The 21,472-nt window shown below is 41.8% G+C and overlaps 1 protein-coding gene across 1 annotated transcript in view; it reads left to right on the forward strand.

Moving 5' to 3' along the window:
* Window positions 1–14,788: 14,788 nt before the first annotated feature.
* LOC110532370 (ephrin type-A receptor 2) overlaps window positions 14,789–21,472 on the forward strand; it is a 36,944-nt gene continuing 30,260 nt past the window's right edge. Inside the window, exons 1-3 of the mRNA XM_036988309.1 lie at window positions 14,789–15,036; window positions 16,327–16,406; window positions 18,526–19,177. Of these exons, the coding sequence (XP_036844204.1) occupies window positions 14,955–15,036; window positions 16,327–16,406; window positions 18,526–19,177 (814 nt within the window). The 5' untranslated portion in view covers window positions 14,789–14,954. The remainder of the gene's footprint in view (window positions 15,037–16,326; window positions 16,407–18,525; window positions 19,178–21,472) is intronic.

Genomic DNA, 21,472 nt, shown 5'->3' on the forward strand with positions numbered 1-21,472 from the left:
TGCACTTTTGTACTTATCCTCCCCGAGGCTATAGGTCTCCATGGTTTGGAGAATTTTAAGACTCGTGCCTGAAAATGTGGGTTTCCTGCTGCTCCTGTAACATTCAAAAGCAACTGGAGAATCCTCAGAGGAATGTCAATGGTGAGATAGTGGTGAGGAATTACTTATGGAAATGTTTGGCAGTCAGGCCTGCGGGGGACTCATATTTGGAGGTACTGAAAAGGGGGAAATGAATGGGAGACTGCCTGTAGCGAAGATCCCCAACTGTACATCATGGTTTTATAGCCCTCAATTTCAACCTACAAGGATGTTCTATATTTCCTAAATAATGGCTTCTTCCTGAATTGTCAACTGTGGTTTCTGGTAATTGAAACACTCATCCCCCATGCCTAATGAAATAATACAGAACTTTTCATAACAGGATATCGTATCAGAGAGAAAAGGGAGACAAAGAGATGTAGAAGGGCTGAGGTTGTGAAAATGGAGGTTCTCAAAATGGATATCTGAGGGAGTGCACACCTCTGCTCTTTCATCCCATTATCAGCCTCAAAACGCCATCCTGTCATGTACCCTATACAGTAAATTCAGAAAGTATGCAGACCTCTTGACCTTTTTCCACATTTTGTTACGTTACAGCCTTATTCTAAAATTTATTAAATTGTTTTTTCCCCCTCCAATTAACACACTACCCCATAATGACAAAACATTTTGTAAATGTATAAAAAACTGAAATAACATTTACATAAGTATACAAACCCTTTACTCAGTACTTTTTTGAAGCACCTTTGGCAGCGATTACGGCCTCAAGTCTTCTAGGGTATGACGCTACAAGCATGGCACACCTGTATTTGGGTGAGTTTCTCCCATTCTTCTCTGCAGATCCTCTCAAGCCCTGTCAAGTTGGATGGGGAGCGTCACTGGACAGCTATTTTCAGGTCTCTCCAGAGATGTTCGATCGGGTTCAAGTCCAGGCTCTGTCTGGGCCACTCAAGGACATTGAGACTTGTCCCGAAGCCATGCCTGCGTTGTCTTGGCTGTGTGCTTACAGTCATTGTCCTGTAGAAGGACAGTTTTCGTCAAGGATCTCTGTACTTCCGTTCATCTTTCCCTGAATCCTGACTAGTTTCCCATTCCCTGCTGCTGAAAAACATCCCCACACCATTCTTCACCGTAGGGATGGTACCAGGTTTCCTCCAGAAGTGACGCTTGGTATTCAGGCAAAATAGTTACCACCTTTCCAACAAGTCAGTTCATTCGATTTTTTTCCCTGATAGAGCCGCCCCGGTCAACGGTAAGTGCTGTTATTGTGAAGTGGAAACATCTAGGAGCAACAACGGCTCAGCCCCGAAGTGGTAGGCCACACTATCTCACAGAGCAGCAACGTCAGCACAAGAACTGTTCGTCGGGAGCTTCATGAAATGGGCTTCCCTGGCCGAGCAGCCACACGCAAGCCTAAGATCACTATACGCAATGCCAAGCGTCGGCTGGAGTCGTGTAAAGCTCGCCACCGTTGGGCTCTAGGGCAGTGGAAACGCGTTCTCTGGAGTGATGAATCACGCTTCACCATCTGGCAGTCTGACAGACGAATCTGGGCTTTGCGGATGCCAGGTGAACGCTACCTGCCCGAATGCATTGTGCCAACTGTAGTTTGGTGGAGGAGGAATAATGGTCTGGGACTGTTTTTCATGGATCGGGCTAGGCCCCTTAGTTCTTAGTGCTACAGCATACAATGACATTCTAGAGGATTCTGTGTTTCCAACTTTGTGGCAACGGTTTGGGGAAGGCCCTTTCCTGTTTCAGCATGACAATGCCCCCGTGCACAAAGTGAGGTTCATACAGAATTTGACTGGTCTGCTCAGAGCCCTGACTTCAACCCTGATTTGTAACGCCAACTGCAAGCCAGGCCTAATTGCCCAACGTTAGTGCCTGACTTCACTAATGCTCTTGTGGCTGAATGGAAGCAATTCCCCGGGAAAGCCTGCCCATGATTTTGTAATGAGATGTCCGACAAGCAGGTCTCCACATACTTCTCTTCATCTTTTCCCATTGGCTGGAATGTATTGTAATAAGCATCAATAGGTTGACAAATATTTTCCCATTGACTGTAAATGTATTGACATAAGCATCAATTGGTTGACATGTATCTTTTCCCATTGTCTGTGATGTATTGACATAACAATCAAGCTTGTGACACTCATCTTTTCCCATTGAATGCAATGTATTGGCATAAGCATCAATTGGTTGACACTAGAGGTCTTCTTTGGTCAAAAGGTTTGACCCAAGGACAGACCCAAGGACAATCAGACCCAGAACCCGAATGGACCCGATGACAACTAAACCAAGACCCAACCCAGACCCGGTCTACAACAGACCCGATTGGACTGGAGTGACAAAAGAAATTAGGTTTATCAGCCAAGTTGTTCTTTTGGTTAATGAATAGGATTTTAGATGTTGGTTAGGCCATATATAAGTCAATAAATGAATCTTATTTGGGTCCACTCGGTCAATCAACGGTAGTTAAATAGACCCGCTCGGATCCAGGTCAGGTATCTGGCATTCGGGTTTGGGTGGACCTGTGAAGACCTCTAGTTGACACTCATCTTTTCTCATTGAATGCAATGCAACCCTGTGACACTCTTCTTTTACATTAAATGCGAGGTATTGACATAAGCCTCATCCTTGTGACACTCATTTTTTCCCATTGAATGTCATGTATTGACAGTCATATTTTCCCATTGACCATAAATTTATTGACATAAGCATCAACCTTGTGACAATCATCTTTTCCCATTGACTGTGATGTATTGACATAAGCGTCAAGTGGTTGAGGCTCATCTTTTCCTATTGGCCCCGCAAAGCCTGCTGGGAGCATGGCTAATTGACATAAACATCAATTGTTTAATGCAAAACTTTTTGCAAAAACATGACACGATGACGTTTTCTCTTTTCATTATAGGAGGAAAAAGGGAGTGTGACTACGAAAAGACGTGAAGCGCAAGCAATTTATAGTGCCTAGACAGGCTAAGACAAGGAATGTTAATTAAGGCCCAGCATGAGAAGAAGCAGAGATGCTGTGCTGGGACACAGTGTGAGGGGAGGACACAAAGCAGGGTGGAAACTTAAGATGCTGCTCCTCTCCTCACCCCCCTCCTAACAGCAGCTATAGTACAAAGGATACAAGTTATACGTCCTTAATGCTTGCTAAACCAACTTCATCTTTCAGTCTGTCTCTTGAATGCTTAGCCCAAAACATTACATTCCAAAGGCCAAATGTAGGTATTAAAAGAAAATACAAAGAATGTTGAAAATGCTGGTTTGGGCTTTTTCTGACACTGATAAGTGCTTGTTTTCTTGTTTTTCTTTTTTTGGCTTGTTGCTATGACATTCCATGCAGATGTTGTTCTGAATGTATTATCCACAGACACATTTCAACACATGATAAACACAACTAGACAGGAAGATTACGGAATGCATTTATGAAATGCTTTCCTCTGGGTCTGTAAGAGATACCCTGAAGTTACATGATGTAGGGGTAAACTCACTTCATCTACCATCAATGTGGACCATCCTCCTGGGTGATGCAGGCATCCATTTTATGACCGAATGATCACCTTACCCAATCAGGTTCCGTCATGCAAAGGCATAAAAATAAAAGAATGGGATCAGTGATTCTACAGCATTGCTGCTTAACAATCTGTAAATGTGGCTCTGGATGCAACAGAAAATAATCCTTAAGACCACTGGAGAACTCAGATTGACATTTTAATTGTCTGAACAATAACTGTTGCAAGACCTAGGCTGAACCATTAGGAAGAGGTCTAGAGTGGGAGCAGCAAATGTGCCCTGGAGTGAATTGTGACCCCAAATGATGAATGGGATGTTCATTGTTCAGTAAGCTCCTCATTTGGGGGGATCAGCCTGCGTTTTACATGTTTGACTTGTGGATACTCTGGGATGGGAGATTTCAGCGGCATGGCTCACCCCTCCCTTGACTGTGTGTGGGAGGACTTGATAATAGGGTGGTATGGAGAATTCCAGGTCCCTGTCTAAAATGGAGTAATTTGAGGGAGTATGTTTTAAAAGAACACCCCCTCACTGCGCCTTTGTGATAGCGTGAGCACGGCTAACACCACAGCTACATACAGTCTTTAAATCCAACTTTTGTGAACAATGGTAGTGGAGAAAATAAATGTTATGAGTAAACACTGTTGTTGGCAATTGGTCCCCGGGCTCCCATGGTGAAAAAGCTGAATTGAAGTGTTTTAACATTTTATTTTCAGGACAACCAGGGCTACAAGTAGAACACAAAACAATTTGACATAAACAGTTTCATTCATGAGTTTTATTGACAAATGTCAATATACAAATAAAGTTTACCATGAACCTGATAAAAATGCATTTATAACAATGCTGCAACTGCATACAGTGCCTTCAGAAAGTATTCAGACCCCTTGACTTTTTCCACATTTTGTTACGTTACAGCCTTATTCTAAAATGGATTAAATAAAACAAATCCTCAGAAATCTACACATAATACCCCATAATGATATTTGCAAATGTATTACATTCTGTTTCCATTGATCATCCTTGAGATGTTTCTACAACTTACCAAAGCATTTCTGCAGCATTGAAGGTCCCCAAGAACACAGTGGCCTCCATCATTCTTACTTACTCATTCTCCATCATTCTTACTTACAACAAGGGTCTGAGTACTTATGTAAATGTCAAATTTCATTTTTTAATTTTTTTTATACATTTGCAAAAAATTCTAAACTTGTTTTTTGTTTTGTCATTATGGTATATTGTGTGTAGATTGATGAGTAATACAAACATTTACTCAATCCCATGTTTCATGAGCTGAAATATAAAGTCCCAGAAATGTTCCAAAAGGCTTACTTCTCTCAACTTTTGTGCACAAACTTGTTCACCTCCCTGTTAGTGAGCATTTTTCTTTTGCCAAGATAATATATGCACCTGACAGGTGTGGCATATCAAGAAGCTGGTTAAACAGCATGATCATTACACAGTTGCACCTTGTGCTGGGAACAACAAAATTACACTTTATAATGTGCAGCTTTGTCTCACAACCCAATGCCACAGTGGTATCAAGTTTGCGGGAGTGTGCAATTGGCATGCTGACTGCAGGAATGTCCACCAGAGCTGTTGCTAGTAATTAAATGTTAATTTCTTTACCATAATCTGCCTCCAACGTCATTTTACAGAATTTGGAAGTACGTCCCTTTTGTGGCGAAATCCCCATTCTGGTTGCCTGGACCTGGCTCCTCAGTGGGTGGGCCTATGCCATCCCAGGCCCATCCATGGCTGTGCCCTGGCCAGTCATGTGAAATTCATAGATTTTGGCCTAATTTATTTATTTCAGTTGACTGATTTCCTTATATGAACTGTAACTCAGTAAAATCTTTTAAATGTTTGCATGTTGTGTTTATAGTTTTGTTCAGTATAGTTTGCAGCTCAAACCATTCAGACTTTACAGTTGTTGTTGTGAGAAGAACCGTTTTCAAGATCTACCCTTGTCTCACAAACACTGCTCTAGTTCAGCACCCTTCAATTGCACAGGCTAATGGTTGGTATCGGTGGATGCAGAAGAAATAGACAAATCCAAAATCATCAGGCTAGGTACTCCTGAGGCATGGTCCTAGGCCTCAGGTCCTCCGGGAGGGGAGGGAGAGAGAGAATTAGAGGGAGCATGCATAAATTCACATAGGACTCCAGATAAGACAGGAGAATCACATAATGTTTAAAAGGGGTTAGAAGCACTAAATCACTCAGGCGTGAAAGTGGGACTTGAGGTTAATGTCTTAAGTTGTAAGTCAAGATGAAGACCTCTTAAGGATCCGCCCCTTTTTTTCCTATTTTTGCCTAAAATGACATACCCAAATCTAACTGTCTGTTGCTCAGGACCTGAAGCAAAGATATGCATATTCTTGATACCATTTGAAAGGAAACCCTTTGAAGTTTGTGGAAATGTGAAATAATGTACGAGAATATAACACATTAGATCTGGTAAAAGATAATACAAAGAAAAACCCATGCATTTTTTAAAATGTATTTTGTACCATGATCTTTGAAATGCAGCCCAGGCGCAATTTTGACTTTGGCCAATAGATGGCAGCAGTGTATGTGCAACGTTTTAGACTGATCCAATGAGCCATTGCATATCTGTTCAAAATGTTGTATCAAGACTGCCCAAATGTGCCTAATTGGTTTATTCATACATTTTCAAGTTCATAATTGTGCACTCTCCTCAAACAATGGAATGGTATTCTTTCACTGCAACAGCTACTATAAATTGGACAGTGCAGTTAGATTAACAAGAATTTAAGCTTTCTGCCCATATCAGATATGTGTATGTCCTGGTGATTTTTTTTGTTTCTTGCAACCTCATGCTAATCACATTAGCCTATGTTAGCTCAACCGTCCAGCTGGGGGACACTGATCCTGTAGAGGTTTTAATGTTGTTGTGAGTTCCTGATAAGCTTCTGGTATTTACCAATCTTGGGAATATTTACCAATCTTGGTGGTATTCACCAATCTTGGTTCTATTTTCTCCTTTTATTATTTGCAATAATCAGTTAATGAATGGTATTTACGGCTATTGCATTTAATTAGTAATGGGCAATTGAATGCAAAATGTTATGGAGAGTAACATAGACTGGAGCCTTTCTGTAAACTCCTTAATCTAAGAGCCTTTCCTTTAAGTGAGTTCACATCTGGAGGCCTTTTTGTCAAAAAGGTCAATATTATCATCTAAACATGATAGGACCAGAGAAAGGAATAGGATGAGGTGATAGTTCCTGTAACGCCTGGGGTGTAGTGGGGAAGAAGTCAGGCACAGAAAGCAGAGAGTTCAGGGTAGCGCTAACTTTTAATGCACCACAACGGTGAACAGACGCCAACCAAAACAAATGCCCCAAACACGGGGGACTTAACGAGTCCAGCAAAAATCCAAACACACGGACAACCATGACATACAGCCGTGTACACATGTACATCGAAATAATCCCGCACAACCAGCAGGCGGGCCAGCTGGTAAATAAAGCCCAACCAATCAGCCTAAACTAAACACATGTGAAACCAATAAACAGAAAAGGGGAAAAAAGGGATCCGTGGCAGCTAGTAGGCCGGTGACGACGACCGCCGAGCACCAACTGAACAGGAAGGGGAGCCACCTACGGTAGGAGTCGTGACAGTTCCACTTTCTCCAGTCAATACCCCAATACAATGCCACAGGAGGAATTGTGAACTCTAAAGGGTCATGGTACACGTTGTAGAGTAGACTCTTAGGTTGGGACAGGAAGGGAGAACTCCAGGTATGGGTCTTTACCAGGTGACTCAGAGTCAACATAAATACATAAAAACTTGTTATCATCTGGTTTCATCATCTCCTTTCCTACCAGGCTGAAATTTGATCTGGGGCCATATGTATCAAGCATCTCAGAGTAGAATAGATAATTTATTGTTCATTGGTTAGGCATCTTTACTTTATAAAAATGGGGTACTTTTTCCACAACCGACTACAACAACTATCAACACTACAACTTTGTGTCATTCTTACTTTCTGTAACGGTCTTACGTGTATGCGCGCGCACACACACACACACACACACACACACACACACACACACACACACACACACACACACACACACACACACACACACACACACACACACACACACACACACACACACACACACACACACACACACACACACACACACACACACACACGGACACAGAGGGACACAGAGGGACACAGTGTCAGACGCAGTGCAGCGCCCCTGGATGGAGAGCTATTGGAGGGGAGTAGGAGTCCATGTAATCTTATTCATTGTGATCTAAAAGGCTGAACTGATCCTAGATCAGCATTCCTATTCTGAGACACTTTGTGAATAAGGCCCCTGAAACACAAGTAACAAGCAGATATGTATTACATGATTTCTCATCACCTCTCTTAAGTTCTTGTTTTCTTCTACTGTTTCGTCACAGTCGGTTTTGGATGGTAATGAAATGGAATGTGGCTCTGGAGGAACTTGTGGAAGTGATGTCGATTGTGCTCGTTTCACTTTCAGGGTTGAAATAAAATAGTGTTTTTGTGGTTTTTCAATTCTGTGGAGACAGTACAGCCCCCTTCTATTTTGGCTATAGAGTTGAAATCCAATATGCCAGTGACAATGTACGAGTGTGAGAGATTGTATCTGTTGGGTTCTTACTGTAGGTAGATGGTGACGCAGGATTAAAGTCACCTCAGGTTATTTTTCATTTTGTAATTCCTCAAGAGGGGTTTTGTGCAGGGCTAGGAAGGGTCACCAACATTTACTGGATCGTTGCACCCATGTATTTGTTTATTGCTGGTTGAAAAGTTCCCTTTTTTCTTTCTGTGTCACAGTTTGTGGTGACCACTGTGGCATCAAGCACAATCGCAAGTTTAATTTTCTTCTCACATCGCAAGACAGCCAAAGTGTGATTTGATATCACTGTCGCACGATGCTAGGAATTTACTGTAGAAAGTCAGGTGTTTAGTGAATTGACATCGGGGAGGATACAAAAAAACTTGATGTTATTTCATAAAATCAACTCTACCTCTCAAACTGCTTCCATTCTGATTTACAGTACACTGTGGATTAACCGTGGTTTAGGCAGTTATCATGGACTGGTTTATTGTCTGTTTTTTACACAAAAATGTGATTTACGCCACAAAATTACAGACTCACTGGGACACAGTGTTCCGACTAAGATCTTTGGACTCCATAACAGCTTAATCCAACATCCACAACACCACTGGACATGTCTCCTGGGAGGCAACTTGTCTGGTCTTGACACAGCAATACCAAAATATCCATTTGAAATTATGTGTTACTTAACTGTGACTCTGCTCGTGGGTTTCACTGAATCACTGCCGTCTCAAACCCATACACTTCACATGCCAACCTTTTCACAGAATTTCATCATTCTGTCTTTGAGAAAAGACATACAGGTTTCTCTGTGGTTTGGAACTGGGAGCTGTTGAAAGAGAGCAGACAAGCAGGAACAAGCTTTCTGAGACGGGCTAGAGGAGTGACAAGCTTTGATATGAACTGCCATTCCAAAGACAGCTGTCATACACACTACTTTCTTCCCCCAGCACTGTCTAACTACCTAAGTCCCATTGACCCTTAATTAGCTTAGCACCCACATGGCTAGCACCCACGACACCTGTTTGTATGATCGCGCCCCTTTCGCCTCAATGGAAGTTACAGCTGTATTTGGTCACCTAATAGTTGAAATGTACTCTCCGTTTTCACTTGCAGAGCAGCATGAAAAATTGAGTGTGTGTGTGTGTGTGTGTGTGTGTGTGTGTGTGTGTGTGTGTGTGTGTGTGTGTGTGTGTGTGTGTGTGTGTGAATTGATACCTCCTCATCTGCAGGTTCTAGCCACACACACTTACCATGTCCTCCTTTGTAACCCTAGCCTTATTTGGCACTATGTTACATACAATACAGTACACAAGCCTTGTTATGATGAGAAGATGACATGGTTGAAAGACATACAGTAGAAACACATCACTTAGCTCAATCAAAAAGGCTCTGAAATATTTTCCCTCTGAGCATTGTCTCATGTTTAATAGTCTTACCAAGTAATGATGTAAGCAAAAATATTCACCAACCCTGTTTCTCCTCGTCTACATAAGCTCTGTACATAAGATAAATTGCTGTAGAGCAAAAGTACCACTCTACAACACTACAACCAGTGGTGTAAAGTACTTAAGTAAAAATACTTAGTAGTTTTTTGGGGCATCTGTACTTTACTTTATTATTAATATTTTTGACAACTTTTACTTTTACTACATTCCCTAAGAAAATAATGCACTTTTTACTCCTTATATTTTCCCTGACATCCATAAGTACTCATTACATTTTGAATGCTTAGCAGGACAGGAAAATGGTCTAATTCACACACTTATCAAGAGAGCATCCCTAGTCATCGCTACTGCCTCTGATATGGCAGACTCACTAAACACAAATGCTTAGTTTGTAAATTATGTCTGAGTATTGAACTGTGCCCTTGGCTATCCATAAATTTAAAAAACAAGAACATTGTGTCGTCTTATTTGCTTAATTTAAGACATTTTATTTGATTTATACTTTTACTTTTGATGCTTAAGTACATTTAAAACCAAATACTTGTAGACTTTTACTCAAGTAGTATTTTACTAGGTGACTTTTACTTTTACTGAAGTCCTTTACTTTATGAAAATTGGGTACTTTTTCCACAACTGACTACAACAACTATCAACAATACAACTTTGTGTCATTCTTACTTTCAGTAACAGTCTTACGTGTATGCACACAGACACGCACACGCACACATAGCCATCCGAACACATTATTGACACAACACCCCTTCTTTGCCCTTCTATTGCCGGTAGCATATGGAGAAGGGTCAGACATGCCTCACATGCCTACTTCAGCAAACTGCAGACCACTATAGGCCTACAGGGGCAACTACAAGGACAGGTGTTGCCTACCATCATGACATCACTGCTCAGCATCATCAACCATTCAGCCTAGAAACAACCCTAAAGATCCTGGCACTGTAAAAACGAATCAAATCAAATCAAATCAAATCGAATACATCTCTCTCTTTCTTTTTTTCCATTTTATTTTAGTTAATTCTTTATGTCTCTCTCTCTTTTGGTCTCTTCTTCTTTCCCTGTCTCGCTCTCTCTCTGTCTCACTCTCTTTCTCTCACACAGACACACAAACAAATGCACACGCACACTCACACCCACGCACACACACACGCACACACACACAAAAAAGGTAATATGGAACGGAATCCACAGGTTGTGGTGAAAATGGCAGACATATTGTTCAGGGAGAAATCCAAAACAGTCTATTTGGAATGAATGGCAATAATCATAATCCTGATTTTACTTATGCAGGAAAATAAAAGGCATGTGATATATCAGAAATTGTGTAATAGAATTATTGTCAACCTATTATATGATAGAACATCAGTACTTGTTGCATTTACAACTGGTCTAAGTCCCGTCGCTTATGCGTCCAGAGCCTTGACAGGTGCAGAGAGAAGGTATGCACAAATAGAGAAAGAACTACTGGTGAGCACATATGCGTGCGAAAGGTTTCATCAACAGGTCTACGGACAAGACTTCGAAGTCCACAAAAACAACCACCAACCATTGGTGTCAATCATGTCTAAGCCACTGAATAATTGTCCAATGAGAATCCAGAGAATGTTTATCAGACTGCAAAAGTATGACGTGAAGATGATCTATACCCCGAGAAAGTTAATGTTCGCCGCCGCAGTTGACAAAAAAGAGAGAGCTTCGACACACAGAAAAACACTGAGATTCAGTGTTCCTATCCATCCTATCCCAGGCCAACACTGGGATAGGATGGTCCGCACAAAAAAACAACTGTCCAAGGAGAATACAGGATTACTGGATGTGCAGAGCAGAGCTCACCATTGTGGATGACGTTGTGTTCAAAGGCAACAAGATTGTCATTCCCATGACACTTTGCAAAGAAATGCTACAGAAAATACACAAGGGCCACTTGGGTGAGGAAAAATGCAAACTACGAGCACGAGAAGTAATGTTACTGGCCAAAAATGAACTAGGAAATCAGCCAGAACACTGCTTCATGTGAACTGTGTTTGACCTACAGGCCAAAGCAGCAAGCAGAGCTGCTAATGCCTCATCCAGTACCCAACAGACCCTACTACAAAGTTGGAGTTGATCTTTTTGACTGCAATGGCAAAGGTCACATTGTTGTTACCGACTACTACTCAAACTACCCTGAAGTAACAACACTGACAACTACCTCCAGCAAAGCTGTAATCACCTACCTGAAATCAGTCTTTGCAAGACATGGGGTTGCGTCTGAAGTGTACTCGGACAATGGCTCGCAGTTCTCAAGTTCCAAATTCCGATCGTCCGCTAACGACTGGGGATTCTGACACTACACCTCCAGCACCAACTACCCAAGGTCCAACGGCTTAGCAGAGAGTTCTGTCAAAATTGTCAAAGGTCTGCACCTCTGCAGAACGGACTATCACCTGCACAAATGTTGATGGGACGTCGCATCAGAATGAATCTACCCATCCATGAGAACTTGCTAACACCCAGAGGTGCTCACAAAGTCAAACTCGTGAAGGAAAAACAGAAACAAAGACAAAAACAGCGACACGACAAAAGTGCATACACTTTCTAGCTGAAGTATATGTTCATTAAAAGTAGTTAAACCTACACACCGGTTTGTCATTATACAAGGAACAAACATAACATTTCCCAACTCTGGTCCTCGAGTACCCCCAATAGTACACAGTTTCATTGTAGCCATTGACAAACACACCTCATTCAACTCATTGAGGGCTTGATGATTAGTTGACAAGTTGAATCAGGTATGCTTGTCCAGGGTTACAATAAAAATGTGTACTGTTGGGGGTACTGGAGGACCAGGGTTTGGAAACACTGTAGAATAGTATATCACTGAGAGGATATTGTTCAACCCTTACTCACCCTATCAGCCTTTAGAAACCCCACAGACAGTTAGCTCAACATTTTTTACTTTGGTCTCATTGTATTAAAATAATACTTGTCTACTTAGGAACTGAATAGCTGTAAGTCTGACAGGCAATGGGGAACAAATGTCAGATACAGAGCCAAAAACAATTTTAGACCCCTTGACTTTTTGCACATTTTGTTACGTTACAGCCTTATTCTAAAACGGATTAAATTGCTTTTCCCCCTCATCAATCTACATACAATATCCTAAATGACAAAGCTAAAACTGAGGGTTCCCAGTGTTGAGGATCAGTGTAGCAGATGTGTTGTTGCCTACTCTTGCCACCTGGGGGCGGCCCATCAGGAAGTCCAGGATCCAGTTGCAGAGGGAGGTGTTTAGTCCCAGGGTCCTTAGCTTAGTGACTGGGCACTATGGTGTTGAATGCTGAGCTATAGTCAATGAACAGCGTTCTCACATAGGTGTTGCTTTTTTCCAGGTGGGAAAGGGCAGTGTGGAGTGCGATTGAGATTGCGTCATCTGTGGATCTGCTGGGGTGGTATGCGAATTAGAATTGGTCTATGGTATCCGGGAGGATGCTGTTGATGTGAGCCATGACCAGCCTTTCAAAGCACTTCATGGCTAACAATGTGACGCTACAGGGTGGTAATAATTTAGGCAGGTTACCTTCGCTTTCTTGGGCACAGGGACTATGGTGGTCTGCTTGAAACATATTGGTATTACAGTCAGGGAGAGGTTGAAAATGTCAGTGAAGACTCTTGCCTGTTGGTCCGCGCATGCTTTGAGTACACGTCCTGATAATCCATCTGGCCCAGCGGCTTTGTGAATGTTGATCTGTTTAAAGGTCTTGCTCACATTGGCTACCGAGAGCGTTATCACACAGTCGTCCAGAACCTCCGGTGCTCTCATGCATGCTTCAGTGTTGCTTGCCTCGAAGCGAGCATAGAAGGCATTTACCTCGTCTGGTAGGCTCGTGTCACTGGGCAGCTCGCGACTGGGTTTTCCTTTGTAGTCTGTAATAGTTTTAAAGCCCTGCCACATCCGACGAGCGTCAGAGCCGCTGTAGTAAGATTCAATCTTAATCCTATATTGACACTTTGCTGTACATTGGAAGTTTTGGAAAAGTATGTGAGGATTTGATCATTACTGTTCTGCTATAGATACGTTTCAATACAGATCCAAAAGTTGCTTGTACGCGACTGAGAAAAACTGTAATGGAGAAATGCAATCGTCTAAGAGGGATACACTGTGACTCTCACTCGCCCCTCTCCCCCTCTCCTCCCTTCATCTCTCTCTACCCCTAGCTTACTCCCTCCCCCTCTCTCTCTCTCTCTCTCTCTCTCTCTCTCTCTCTCTCTCTCTCTCTCTCTCTCTCTCTCTCTATCTCTCTTTCTCTATGTCTTAAATATATGTCTAAAGAGAGAGAGAGAGCGGAGGGATTTTAGGTTCAAAGCTCACTAATGTGAAACCAGAGCCTCAGGGTACGGGGAGGCGGCATGGGGAGTGAGGATTCACACATGGCTGGGAGAGAGGGAGAAGACCAATATTTTCCCGCAGAGTTGGACCCACAGGTGTCTAGGAACATAAAGTCCATAAAATCTTAATGTTCCTAGACAGGTGTGACTCTTGCAAAATCAATGACACACTGTATTGTAATCATCTATTGTGAAGACAGCATTGAAAGGTACATATCTACCCAGAAAATCTAACAGGTTGACAAAGTATTCAGGAGTTTTTTAGTGAAACCATGGTTTAAAAAACTACAAGATACAGGTAAAAAAAAATCCATATTAAATGCATAGTATTCTCACACATATCACACACATAATCATAGTTACACTGTACAATAAATAATGAAAGTAGACAGAGCTTGACTCTCAAATTCCTTTGCAAAGTAGTTGCTAGGTGATGGATTGTTTAATCCTCTATATTCATACATACCAGCACACCCTCCCACACCCCATAATCCATACTCCAACCTCTCTATCTCTCCCCCTGAGAATACAGATTCTGTTCTACTTCACTAATATTGATCAACTTTGTGGAGTAATTGAATAGGAAAACAATCTTGTTTGTTTACTTTTGTCATGAGTTTCACGCAGTATTCTTCTTATTTTGTACACAGAGAAAGAAACATAAAAAAGGAAATAGGCCACATGTTTTTATATATCTGCTTTGCTTGTGGCTCAGGCAAATTCTTGAGGCCATCAAAGCGTAATGCCAATGCCACTTCCCTGTTTGCCACACCCCCTCCCTATAAGGAATTGATGACATTCCAACAGGCGGGGGTTGATGACCTCCTCATTTGTGAATGACGCTTCCGCGAGCTCAGCGTTCAGTTGAGCAACTAATGTGAGTGTTGAAGTATCCCAACCTAGCCTAGAAATAAGAAGAACACTTTCCCAAATGGATCCCCGTGGAATTAAGCTCTTGTTGTTTTCCTATGTATTAATTAGCTTTATATTTATTACACTGCAAACTAAAGAAGGTAAGCGAAGTACTACTTTTACAAATATAATTTCTCCTCTTGCAACAAGTCTATCCTCCTATGTCCAGGTTGTGGGACCACGAGGAAGTTGAACAAATAAAGCGCAGCGCAAGAACACACTGATACAATAACGCAACTTGTAGAAATGTTTGTTTTTTGTTGTTGCATTTTGACCACAAAGTAAAAAAAAAAAAAATACATTCGATTATCAGCTGTCTATCCCTGATCACTTTATCAACATGAGTTTGGAATTTAGAATTTCCAGATTGCCTCTAGATCAACAAGGTTGCAGTATGACATTGTATGAACATATTAAATATAGCACAGACTCTTAGACAAAAAATACAATGCTACTTTGCCATAGTTGTCCTACACTGAATATAAAATGATCAGATACTTTTTCTAAAAAAAAATATTAAGTGGAGATTTCTTTCGATATTTTTTCAAAAGGAATTAAAAAACGATTTCACACTTGTCAGTGCAAGGTAGCCTAACAACTACATATGGGATACATGGATAATTATCTGCATGGCTGGGCTGAACATTCATGTCTGTTACTACTTAGTGCACGCTGAATGATAGAATATACTAACTTTATCATCTATTCCATCAAGAATGATTACACCCTAAGCTTCCTTTTTATTTTTAAGTCACTGAGATAGGCCTATGTTTAAGTCTCAATTTAGGAAGTGTAAGGGAATACAAAGTTAACTGGAGTAAATATTAGAGTGGCAATTATAATACCAAGAAGCAAATAAACTTCAAAGTGTACTTGTCCCAGCTCTCTCTGTTACAGCAATCACATTAAGACAAGATTACATCAAGAATAGTCTGATGGGTGACAATATTAGTTTATCCCTTGTGAATTATATATTATCACTTGTGTATGATGTCCAGCATAAGAAACAATGTCCTTAGCGACTTTTTCGAATCATAGTCGCACACCTCATGTAGCCTAGCCCATATGTTTTAATAAGCTTTGTATCACAACTAAAGTGGCCAAATACCATCTTAAAATGAAGCACATTAATCTGCTTTACATGGGGTGTAGAGCCTAACTGGCATATATTAGCAGCGCACGAGTTTCAAGTTTGGGGAAGATACCATAAAAATGCACCCTTTTATAATAATAGTATTACATGCATAATTGCATTTGCGGTCACTTTTGATAATGGTGTTTTCTGCTAATGGAACATTTGCGCTTATAGCCTACTAATATGTGCGCATTGCTCCGCTTCACTAAGTAAAGTTGTTGAATTAGACTTAATTTTGACTTTTACCCTTGTGCAGAGGTGCTGTTGGATATGAGGGCATCAGGGAGTGAGCTAGGCTGGCTGACCGGGCCATATGAACAAGGAGACACGCAAGGGGTAAGTATCCATCCACTCTTTCCTATGCCCTGTTCCTGTACTCTTCTCTTTGGGGAAGTATGGCTGGAGTAGCACATAATATGCCATGTCTGAATGTCTCACCTTCACACTACTTTCACAACTCTTATTTGCCAGTATCTGCCTTTACAACTTGGTGCTCAAGTACAAATGTTAGTCATTGTAATGTCAAGTTAAATATGTGAAAGGGTCGTATTATTCTAATGGGGGTTGGGTTTTAGTGCGTATCATGTCTGGACTCTCCAAGGGAGAGACAGACAGGAGAGAATGGCAGTTATAGCAAGCGTGGTAGAGAATACTTGTGGTTTTAAGTCCCTCGCTTCAGAATTGTATGTAAGGGTGCAATTAACTTAAGTTTGGAGCATATGGTACCTTTTGGGGAAAATTTGATGTAGCGAGTTAAGTTATCTGTCGTTTCCCATAAGTAGAAAATGGGTTGTCTTTCATCACAGTAAAACAGATTGTTGGTTTTTTTCTTATCGTTTGCTTTTGTGTCATGCGTGCTTGGGCCCAATTTTGTGTCATTAACATTTGAGTGGTCATTCAGTTGCATGCAAATAATTACAAGTTGGTCTATTTGATGGGTTGATGACTCAAAGGCAAATTTGGGCATGCTGAACATACATAATCCTATCTTAAAATTCCTCAAAATAGTGTCTTCAATTGTGTACTAACAGTTATGTTGAACTTCACCTGGCACAATCTTGCTGAAGTTCAACAACTGTATAGACCAGGAAGATAAAGTTAATTGAAAGCCTGAATAGTTGTTATTTTACAATATTTTATGTTTTTATAGCACTTAATTGTAGACCAAATTGACACGTGTCAAGATAATTATGATATCATGTATTATAATTCAAAATATTTCTACCACGTTTGAATCACCCATTAAAACATTTTGCAATAGTTTTATGGAGCTGCTTGCTCTCGTGTTGCATGCCTCCGTTTATATGTGATGCCACACAGTCAGCCAACAAAGCACATTCTTTTAATAAATAGCATAGTGGTAACATGCAGAGAACAAACCACAGGCTCAGCCACCCGTGGGGCCAAATGTATTTGAGCATCCACTATTACGCTGAAGCATGTTAGAAGTAGGGCTGTTGCGGTGACCGTATTACCGCCACACCGGGCGGTCACGAGTCATGAAGGCAGTCAAATTCCACATGACCATTTAGTCATGGTAATTAGGCTTCTCTAAATTAAGCATATAGGAGTACCTATTTCTTTGTTAACCGCTCAACACAGAATAGCCGCATGTGCACACTCCCTCAAATCGCTTGGAGAAAATATAATTTTTTTTATACAGGTTTGTTCAATTGTATCCTTCATACTATAAAATAATGCCACGGAATTATAAACAAATCTTGTCTGCTAAATGAACTAGTCTAGCCCACAGCCATTTGGCATAACCACATCAGGACCTAACATAAGGACAACTCGGAGTATGCTATTCTTTTCTTCTGAAATGAACTACATTTCTTCATATCATGCTTAATCATGCAAATAATGGATTTATTGTGAAGGTGTAGGCTAGATTACATGGATTTATTCAACTTTTTTGTGTGGAAGCCAGGAGATGCTAAATGTGTTTGCTAATTAACGGTCAATTACCGTGAGACCGACAGGTATTTGCTTGACAATCCCCGGCTGATGAAATTTCGTAACCGCCACAGCCCTAGTTGGAAGACTTCTCACTAAAATGTCTAACTGCTGTGGCAGCAAGAGTTGGATACATGGATCAACATCTTGCATAAGAAGCCTCATTGTTGACAGGCCTCAGGGGTATTTCAATAGTATTGTAAAAATCAGTGGGCTTCATTCCTTCGCTAAGACCTCTGGACTTTTCTCGCCACTTATGTCTTGATATGTTCCTTTGGGGTCTCCCTCACTCACTTTCCCTTTGCCTCCAGGATTAAAATTACAGGGGTGCTAGTCACTCCTATAACAAATCAAGGCACCCCCATTAGAATTTAAGATGTCAACATGGGCAGTAGGGAACCCCCAATAAGCATTGAACATTTGAACTTTGCTCAAAATGTATCCCCCAGAGTAAGTGTTTGACTGAATCCCTGATAGTCTGTCTGTGTGGTTGTTTCAGTGGGAGGTGGTCCAGAGGACTCTCAACGGCTCACAGTTCTATACCTACTCGGTGTGTAACGTGGGCGAGCGTGAGCAGGACAACTGGCTGCGCACCACCTTCATCCAGCGCCGCCCGTCAGCCTCTAGAGTCTTCGTGGAGCTGCAGTTCATCGTGCGTGACTGCAACTCGTTCGACGGCTCATCGCTTACCTGCAAGGAGACCTTCAACCTGTTCTCCTCTGAGTCGGACGCTGATATCGGCACCAACTTCCGCAAGGGCCAGTTCAAGAAGGTGGCAACCATCGCACCCGACGAGATCACCAGCCGCAATGAGCTGCACATCAACACAGAGACGCGGGTGGTGGAGAGCCTCAGCAGGAAAGGGTTCTACCTTGCCTTCCAAGACATCGGGGCCTGTGTGGCGCTGCTCTCTGTCAGGGTCTACTACAAGACCTGCCCGGCCACTGTCAAAAGCCTGGCAGCCTTCCCCGAAACAGTGGCAGGGGGGGGGGAGAACCAGGCCCTGAGGGAGGTGGCGGGGGGCTGCGTAGAGAATGCTGTGAGCGAGGAGACGCCCCGCATCTACTGCACGGTGGATGGAGAGTGGGTGGTGCCCGTCGGACAGTGCCAATGCAGGCCCGGCTACGAGGCCGTCAACGGCACATGCCGAGGTAAGGTTTATGTTCCTTTGTTGGCTGGTGGTCTGAGAGTCTTCCCTCTCTCGCATCATGGATTCTAATGCTGTGTATGTGTGTGGGGGCTTGTGAGTGTGAGTTATGTTTTTTAATTTGTGTTGGCTATAAAAAATGCTAATATTTAAAAGGCAATTCCACAGTAACATAATGATGCTGAGACTCCGATTTTTCACTTGAACAATTTTTTTACAATTTCCACAGAATTTTACAAAACACATTTACTTAAAGAACAGCGCAAATGCAAAGTTTGGTAACAGAATGACGGAACAAACAGCACAAACAGTCATTCTGTTCCCAAACTTTGCATCTGCACTGTTCTTGATGTAAATGCATTTATGTTACATTTTTAGTGGAAATTGTTCAATGTCATCATTGTGCATATTTGGCTGGTTTGTTTAACTTTGCAATCATTTGTTTTTGTTTGACATGCATTTTAAAGTGGAAAATCTGATTCTCGGCATCATTCCATAACTGAAAAGTGTTTGAGGTCACCCACTCTTGTTAGTAGCCATTTTTATCAGGACCTTTGGCCCTTGTAAGCTAGTATCCTGCTAATTTATTGTCATTCATTCATTCTCTTATCTTAAATACTCATACGTAGTCTTACCTGGGCTTTGTAGTCATGTTGCCACCATGTTGCATTCGAGTCCTCATCAGAGGCCCTCTAGTCTACATCTCCTCAGTCCTGCCGAAATGACAGATGTTGCTCAAAGACTGGAGAGGCAGAAGTCACTCTGAAACTGTACTGGTGGTGTATTGACTTCTGCAAGGTAAGAGGAGGGTAGAGAGGTGGAAGAGAAAAAGCCTGTCTGGTTATCAATTCAATTTCAATTCAATTTCAGTTCTCTGGCTTTCTTCGTTACATGCATCAGAGAAATTGTCATTCCTTAAGTCATTGGGCATTCCTTCTCTCCCTCTCTCTCTCATATCTGCTGTAAGAGACTAGGTTTCACCATGTGAGTGTTTTTGTGTGTGACTGCAGCAGGGTGAGAGAGAGAGAGTGAGCATGTTGGCATGCTCAGGCCTGTTAGGAGCTGTTCCGCGATGTGGCACCACAAAACTCCCATCACCGGAACATTAAGCATGTTGCTACACCACTGATTTTGGGAGACACACACACACAATCTGTTTCCCCTCAATTGTGTGTGTGTGTGTGTGTGTGTGTGTGTGTGTGTGTGTGTGTGTGTGTGTGTGTGTGTGTGTGTGTGTGTGTGTGTGTGTGTGTGTGTGTGTGTGTGTGTGTGTGTGTGTGTGTGTGTGTGTGTGTGATAAAAAAATTAAAAAAGAAGTGAGGAATGGAATGTAAAGGTAGGAGAACAATGAGGTGCAGTGTTGAGCTGTAGGCACTGGCTCCTCTCACCCTCCCCTTCCCATTCTCCACTGCATTCCTCTTCCAGTTACTCCCAGATTACTGCAGGTCTGAGGAATTCCCTATGGAAAACTCCTGGGCTGTGTCCCAAATAGAACCCTATTCCCTATATAGTGCACTACTTTTGACCACAGCCCTATACATAGGGAATAGGATGCAATTTGGGACGCACTCCTGCTCCCACCTTACAGAAAAAAATTATTGAGGCTGAATACAGGTTGAATACAGAAAGCTACCATGTAAGGTGAATGAGCTTGGCATTAGTTGTGGAAACGTACACAGATAAAACTGTGCATGCAGTACATCAAATGCACACGCAAAGACATGTGTGTGTACACACACACACACCCTCTTCCACCCCATGCAGTGTGCTCCAGTTGACTCACTGTTGACATTGACAGTTTTCTTCCTTAAAGGGTAGGTAGCATAAATGTAATCACTTGTAACATATGGATTAGCATTAGAATGCGCATCAAAAGTCCCAATGCAAAGTTACACTTCACTTTTCTATTTTTCGAGTTATTACATAAAACTGATCAGAATGCTGAAGTTATGCTGGAAAAACATTTGCGTGGTGTGACGTAATATGGATAACCTGGCAAGCCAGACTATTCCCTATAATATAAACTCCAACAGAAATAATTTCTAATTAAACAAATCGTTTGCACTCAAATTTTCTGCCTATTTGCAAGCTACTACTTTATGAATGTATTGTTACATATCAGCTTGCAAGGTTGCTAGCCAACTAGCCTACTTACGTTAGGCCTACCAGCCTGCTAACTTATGTTAGCACTGTGTGAGTCAGCCAGTTGCTATCGACACCTAGCTTACAGCTATATTAAAGTAAACCAAAGTTTCCTAAATGCATAACCCCATCTAACCAATTATCAAATAATGTTACC

This window comes from Oncorhynchus mykiss, chromosome 9 (assembly GCF_013265735.2).
Source record: "Oncorhynchus mykiss isolate Arlee chromosome 9, USDA_OmykA_1.1, whole genome shotgun sequence".
NCBI classification, from domain to species: domain Eukaryota; kingdom Metazoa; phylum Chordata; class Actinopteri; order Salmoniformes; family Salmonidae; genus Oncorhynchus; species Oncorhynchus mykiss.